The 7478-nt window shown below is 41.1% G+C and overlaps 1 protein-coding gene across 1 annotated transcript; it reads left to right on the plus strand.

The window, feature by feature from the left end:
* The first annotated feature begins 2914 nt into the window (after positions 1-2914).
* On the plus strand, positions 2915-6704 carry LOC116365218 (metalloproteinase inhibitor 2). The gene is made up of 5 exons (XM_031817943.1): positions 2915-3181; positions 4848-4918; positions 5474-5576; positions 6152-6276; positions 6423-6704. Exons 1-5 carry the CDS (start codon positions 3052-3054, stop codon positions 6594-6596), a joined length of 603 nt encoding a protein of 200 aa, XP_031673803.1. The 5' UTR covers positions 2915-3051; the 3' UTR covers positions 6597-6704.
* Positions 6705-7478: the final 774 nt, after the last annotated feature.

The raw sequence follows: 7478 nt of genomic DNA on the forward strand, positions 1-7478 counted from the left end.
CATCACGTCCACCACTAATAAGCTGAGCTTCTCAGTATTTGTTTCTTCACCTCACACAGTAGACCTGAGTCAATGAAGTCTGTTTTTTTTTTAAACATCCATTACAAATAAGAATTGTTCCTCACAGTGTTTGAAAAATCTTTCCAACACCCGATAATCACCAAGCCTCGATGTGAAAATATCGTGATCTGATGATCCAGCCATGGATGATCCTATATATCCAGTGGAAACGACATTTTTTAAAAGGTGTCTGATACTTTGAATAGCTTTGAATAAGCCTACTCTAGTTGATACAATGTTGCAAGTTTACTAGCAACAGCTTCAGCCCAAACCCAGTTGATTGATTTGCACTTCACCAGCGATGGCTCAAGTCAAGACAGATAGAAAGGGGGGCAGAGAGGCAGAGAAGATAGATTCATGTGATTGATAGAACCTGCATTTTCATCAGGATATTTTCTTCTGTTTTTCTTTGTTGGGTTTAGGACTATGTATGTTACTTAGTTGAAGTAGTAATAGTAGGATAAGTTGTAAGCTTCCCCAAAATTGAAACTCACGAGCGGCCTATGGTCTTTACTCTTACACCCATTAAAAATGTGTGCCTGCATATAGAAATCAAATGCCCTTCCAACGGATTCCTTCTAGCGCTGGCCCTGCCACAACTTTATGGGAATGGTGCAGGATACCCAGCTAGCACATAACGTTCTGAGAAACATATGTTTCTTAGGTGGGAATTTCAGTACTTCCGCATAATGTTTCCTTCGGGTTTGCTCATGGTTCTATGTAAAGTAATGTTCTCAAATTTTCCAGTAATTCATGAACATTCTGAGAACATGTTTCCATACGATTTTTAAAATCACTGCTAGCTTAGTTTGGGTTAACTGTTGAACCAAACACAGAAAGGACACATGGAAATGAATTTGCTTAGGCATTAATCATACAAACACATTTATTTTTCAATGTGACATCTTCTGTTCTCTATCAGAGCATGTGAGTGGAATTGAGTGCCAAAAAACACTCCTCAATTCTAAATTCGCTCCATTCATTAAAATCACAAAAACACATCTATTTTTATTGACTACCTGGACCTACCATTTGGTTTTGACGTATCAAAACCAAACCATATGATTTGAATGAAAAGTATTTTAGTAAACAACATGAAAAGGTGACTGTAAGAAGCGTTCATCATTTCAAATAGGCCACATGTAGTATTAAACAACGCAAAAACAATCTAAATATTTCAGGAGCCAGACAGGTATTATTAGAATTAAATACAAATGAAACAAAGAATGTCTTATTAGGCTCAGCATACAGTGCCTTTGAATTAACTTTTAGAAACACGAGTTTGGCCAGAGTCTGTGGCTTCAGGCTCATGTGATGGTGCCGGTAGAGCAGGCCAACAGGGGAGAATACCCTCTCAGACATTGCAGAGCCAATGAGGATGCTAAACACCTTTTGGGCCACTCTTGCCAGGCTGGGCAGGGATGCAGATTTAAGAACGCTCTAACTCCGCTCCAGCTGTCCACTGCACCACCAGGATGGAGCTAGCATGCCAGGTATCTTTAACTCATACGTAGCTGTTCATTTTAGTCCATTCAAACAGACCCCATTTCAAATGAAAAAAGCACTCATTAAGATCAGGTGTGGTACGGGCAACACACCTAAACACACACACAGGATAGATTAAGTTTTGTTGACGCTGAGAACAGAATGTATATGTTTTTAAATAACATTTTTAGAACGTTCTTTGAGCATTACCAATGTTTTCTTAATGTGCTGAGAACATGACTTTATAAAGAACCATTCGAATAACCTACAATTTGCTTTCTCAGAACTTTAATAAAACCTTCCATGGCGAATGTTTTCAGAACCTCCCTGCAACCTAAACAAATCTAATTCCCAGAACAGGTGAAATGTTCACTACCATTCTCAGACCGTAAAAAAAAGATAACGGTCAGGAAAGTATGGTTTCGTTTCCAGAACCAATGGGAAACCAAAACCTTACATTCCCACAACTTCCAAGGAACCAAATGTCCAAGCTGGGAGGCTTTTTAATGGCACTTCAGACAAACAGATAGCAATTTTGGTGCACACAGAATGGAGTCTTGAGTACATTCAAGTGCGTGTTCCATGGCAAATCTTCTGTTCAGGACAACCCAGGGCATTATGCATGTCACCCTAGTAACTGTGGTTTAAACATAGAGCTCATGAACGTTGACACTGTAAATGACATGAGTTTTCAAATATGGAAATGTGAAGTGCACATTCGGATTCAAGGTATGTGGTTTGCTTGTATGACATCAAAGCAGTATTTATTATGATCCTCAAGGTCTCATCTTTCAGAACACATTGACTCCTCTCGATTTAAAGCATTTCCCTCACTCATACAATAACAAATGTGCAAAAGTAGCCCAATAGCGGGGTATGGGGCATCTTCTTGTTGTGCACGGTGCTCAGGAGCATGCTAGTTTTCTGTTCTGCCTGATAATGAATTGCACCCTCCTGGTGTCCCTGGTCAAAACCAGTCCCTGATTAAAGGGGAACAATTATAAAATGCAGTGGCGCTGGATTCACGTCGAGGTCCAGAGTTGAGTTTGAGGGGCTTAGGGCAAGTGAACTGAACAGAGCAGTAGGGCAAGTTGAGCCTGCTTTAAAGTTGCCCCAGGTGTTTAAGAAAAGGAATTCAAACAGGCATATCCTAAAATGGATATTTCTGGTTCATCACCATTGTTTAGGCGAAAGACAGATAATTTATGGCAACCGGGCAAATTGAGCCTGCTCTGAGGTTGTCCCTTTAAGGAGGGCATTTGTTTCCAATGGAGTTGCTATGGTTCTGGATTAATCGAATTCTCAGCCTACCACTGGCTTGGTTCTGACTGTGGGAGGAGCTCAGAGCCTGCAATAAAAAGGTCTGATTACATCAAATGAAAACAGAGTTCAAGGTGTTAGTCTGTCTGGGAACATCTTTGCATGTTCTAGTGTAGTTTACACTACAACTGGTCTTTAGCTCCTGGAGGAAACATTTTATTTTACGCTACAGATATATTTTCCAAAATGACTGTGTCTGTAAGCAGTTGTTTCATCACTCTGGTCGTTTTGTTCCTTTGGCGGATCGAAGACATTGCAGAAGCTTGCAGATGCGCTCCTGTGCATCTTCAACAGGCTTTTTGCAACGCAGACGTCGGTAAGCACATTTTGGCAATATTTCTGACATCTCAGGTTCTCAACTCCGGTCCTAGAGTTACTCAAACGGTACAATTTTATTGTAGCCCTGGACAATAACACATGATTCAACAATCATCAGGCCCTCAATGAGTTGAATCAAGTGTTTTTGTCCGGGGATATAACACAATTCTGTTTGGTGTACTCGAAGGCTGGAGTTGGCGAACATTGGGCTACTACACTATCAATGCGCAACATGCAAACGATTTAAAGATTCTGTGGTTATAATAATTACCATGACATGAACATGATCATTGTATTTACATAAGTAGGCAACAGTAAGATGGGCTACAGCCAAGGCTCTCAACCCTCTTCCTGGAGAGCTGCCATCCTGTAGGTTTGTGATCCCACCCTAATTTGCACACCTGATTCTAATAATTAGCCAGTTGATGAACTGAATCAGGTTTGTTACAACTGGGTTTGGATTGAAAACCTGCAGGAGGGTAGCTCTCCAGGAACAGGGTTTGAGAGCCCTGGCTGTAGCACTGGCTGAGACTCCTGCTACACCAAGTGTTATATTTGCCTCTAGGCCTACACATTATGCCTACAGTTGAATGCTAAATTATATACACCAAACAAGTTAATACTCTTTCTACATTTAACCCAAGGCACTCAGTTGTAGTGTAGACTTATTTATATCGACTAGTGGTAGGCTACAGATGCCGTGACTTAATTTGAGCCAGTTTCACACCAGGAACGTAGTCCTGCAGCATTGTGTATTGTTATGCGGAGTAATATATATTTTTCATTTGTGCAAATCAAGTCTGGCATTTAAGTGAACTTTTTAGGTGGCTTTAAACCTTGAATACACAAGTTTGCATTTCCTGCAATGGGATGATTAAATTAAGATTTGGCCACTGTATATCACTTACCTTGGACAGTTAATTTCTTTCATGTGCTCCTTAAAATAAATGTTTTCAACCTGAATTGTACTTGAATTAAGGGCACACATATTTCTCTGCACAGCTGTGGTGCCATCTTGAGGTCTGAAACATCTGCTAAATGTGGCTTTTGTAGGGAAACGTCCTTTAACTGGTACAGCTGTTAGTAAAAACCTTTCCTACTGTAGTTTCATTAGATCAGGATGTCTGCAAAACAAACTAATTCCAGTGATAAAAGCAACACGTACATCTGGTGTACTGGTCCTAATGATAGACAGCTGTGGAATAGAGGGAACTAAACCTTACAGGAGTAGTTCATCTGTTTGACAAGGATGAATCGTTTGAATATCTTCTGAATCAGACTGAAGTGAAGAGGTTGTTGCTGTCAGCACCTTCTACCCAGACAGGTGGGTGGAGGAGGAGCTGGTGTCATAAGGTCTGTGCCTGTGCCTCAGTCTTCCTACCAGCACCTGGTTGGCACCTGAACATCTGCAGACCAGGCGGGGTTTAGTTAAACTAGGCGTGTTGAATTAAAGGCAGACGACTAGATCTAGGACCTGGAGGGATAATGGACTTGTCTGTTGAGCCCAAACAGGGTGAACTTATGCACAACATTAAGACTGTAATTTCGTGTCTGTGACGTGTTCTGATGTCTTAGATCTCATAATGCCCTTAAACCATCAGTGTCTAACTGACCATTGAAAGGAAAATGGGGCTTGTCAGTTAAACCACGTTTCTCTCTTCCAGTGATCAGGGCAAAGGTGGTTGGTGTGGAAGTTGTGTCTCGTGACACCAAGTATGACATCCAACAGCTCAAGGTATGATTAGCCTTTTTATTAAGTGGTTGGGGGGGGGTTGGTACTCATCCCTGCATTCTCTACCAGGAAGTTGGCTGGCTCTTTGTTACTTTAGTTGATAAATTGCCAGATGTTCTTTTTATAAATCACTTTTACTAACTCTCACTGTAACTAACATTATTACTGACCTTTAGACATTATCGTTAGTCTCTCAGATCAGGGATGTTTAACTCTGGATATTCCATTGGGCTCTCCTGAGTTGGATGAATCTGCTTGAAATATTTTGCGGAACAATCTTAAATGTGACTTGTAGTTGCCTTTAGGGCGACTCAGAATTGTTTTGGACTTTTCTGCTTACATTTTTGTTTCTCGAGTTCGGGCATCTGTAAAAACAATACCTTGGTCTCTGTATGACACCCTGATTAAAAATGAAGGTTAGATTAAGCAATATTTTTGATCTGCAAACATCCGGAGGGAATTAGGAAAGACTTAGTGCCTGAGAGCTATAGTCAGTTAGGTTAAACTGTATATTTAGATGTTTGACAGATCCTTCGTTCTCTCCTTGTGATTGGCTAGATGTTCAAAGGTCCTGACCGGGTTATCCACGCCATCTTCACTTCATCATCCTCAGCCTCGTGTGGTGTGACCCTGGAAATCAACAAGGAGTATCTCTTCACAGGTGTGGTTCTCACTGTTACCCAAGTTCATTGTTATCACTGGTTAACCTGCTCAACCTATGCTTGCAGCATCATGGCCTATTCTGAACTATTGACTTCATCTTGTACAAGTCAAGAACTTCAGAAAAAATACTTTTTTAATTTAAAGTTTATTTAACTAGGCAAGTCAGTTAAAAACATTCTTGTTTGCAATGACGGCCAACCCCTGACGACGCTGGGCCACTTGTGTGCCGCCCTATGGGACTCCCAATCACGGCCGGATGTGATACAGCCTGGCTCTTCCAGTTACACTCTATAATACCTAATGTTAAGAATTTAAATGTTTAATGCTTATAAATGTTTACAACTAATGCATCACTTATTTATTATGCTAAATTCTAGTGTTCCAGGCTGCATCAATATGTCTTCCTGCTCCAGGGTAAAGTTACCCCCAGGGACAGATCTAGAATGTGTTTCACCCTCCCCCAATTCTAATCTTAACCATTTGTGGGGGAAAGAAGGGGAACTTATCAAATATCAGCATCTGGGGGTTAACTTTTACCCCACAGGTTGTTGACTCACTGTCTTCTGTCTTCAGGCAGCCTAAATACTGATGGCAGGATGCATATAGGCATGTGTGACTTTATTCAGTACTGGGACGACTTGAATGGCACACAAAAGAAGAGCTTGACTCGACGCTACCGAACCGGCTGTGCTTGCACGGTGTGTGACAGGAATTATAGTAAAATTACTTTACACCACTTGTTCAATTTTTACTTTGTCACATTGGCTAAACACAAGAGCTATAGTATTGGGGTAATGATCAGTTGGTGATCTGGGTCTTTCTCTCTCCCTGCTCTGAGCTACAGATCATCCGCTGCTCTTCCCTCCCCTGTCCCGTCAGCGCCCCAGATGAGTGCCTTTGGACAGACTGGTTGTTGAACGATGGCCAAAGCGGACCCCAGGCCAAGTACTCTGCCTGTCTCATGAGTTTTGCTGGGTCCTGTTACTGGTACAGGGGGATGGATCAATCCAAGAAGTAGTTCCTGGATAACTCTACAGGCCTTCCACTCACTGCTCAGTGGCTAAATATGCCTGCAATTTAAAAGCTGGTCACTTGTGCAATAAAAATAAACTCCTCCTCAAATATAGTTCTCCAAGTATTAATTTATTGTGTCATTTATCAGTTTAAGCTGGAACAAAGTGTTATTGAAACTCAAATGTGTCTGTTTCTGACTAGAACATTGTTCCTGAAATACCATCCTAAAGCCTGGGTCGTGTTCAGCTGGACACAATATTGTAGAATAAATGTTTTACATGGTCTTCCTTGACAAAGAAATGCAGGTGTGGTTCCCTTGTGCATGTTGAATGCATTTTAATGGAATTGCTGATGACACTCACACTTGCTGACAAAGAAAGTTTTCAGAACCTTGATTCTTAAGTTGTCACTAAGTTTGTTAAATTTCAGTATTTTCTCGGACTCACTACCCACTGGGCAATGTATTCAACACTTGTTGCATCAAAGTGAAACTAATTTTGGAATTGTGTCGTTCAATCCTTTATTTGATATCTAGACATTGAACTGACATCTCTGCTGAGTGGGTAGACTGGATAACCATTCAGAATATTTGTAATGTATTTAACTAGGTGCGCCAGTAAGAACAAATACTTAATTGCAATGACGGCGTAACCTGGACAATGCTGGGCCATCAAACCGGGGTCTGTAGTGACGCCTCTAGCACAGATGTAGTGCCTTTAGACCGCTGTGCCACCCGGAGCCCCCAAGGCATGCATATTCACCACCTTTTCAGCACCAATTGGTAATATGCAAATACTCACTTGTATATTGAACATTTCTAATAGGAAACTGGTTTAGACTATTGGTGAAATAAAAATACTGTTCCGGATTGACTGACCATGTCCAA

This window comes from Oncorhynchus kisutch, unplaced genomic scaffold, assembly GCF_002021735.2.
Source record: "Oncorhynchus kisutch isolate 150728-3 unplaced genomic scaffold, Okis_V2 scaffold1212, whole genome shotgun sequence".
In the NCBI taxonomy this organism is placed as follows: domain Eukaryota; kingdom Metazoa; phylum Chordata; class Actinopteri; order Salmoniformes; family Salmonidae; genus Oncorhynchus; species Oncorhynchus kisutch.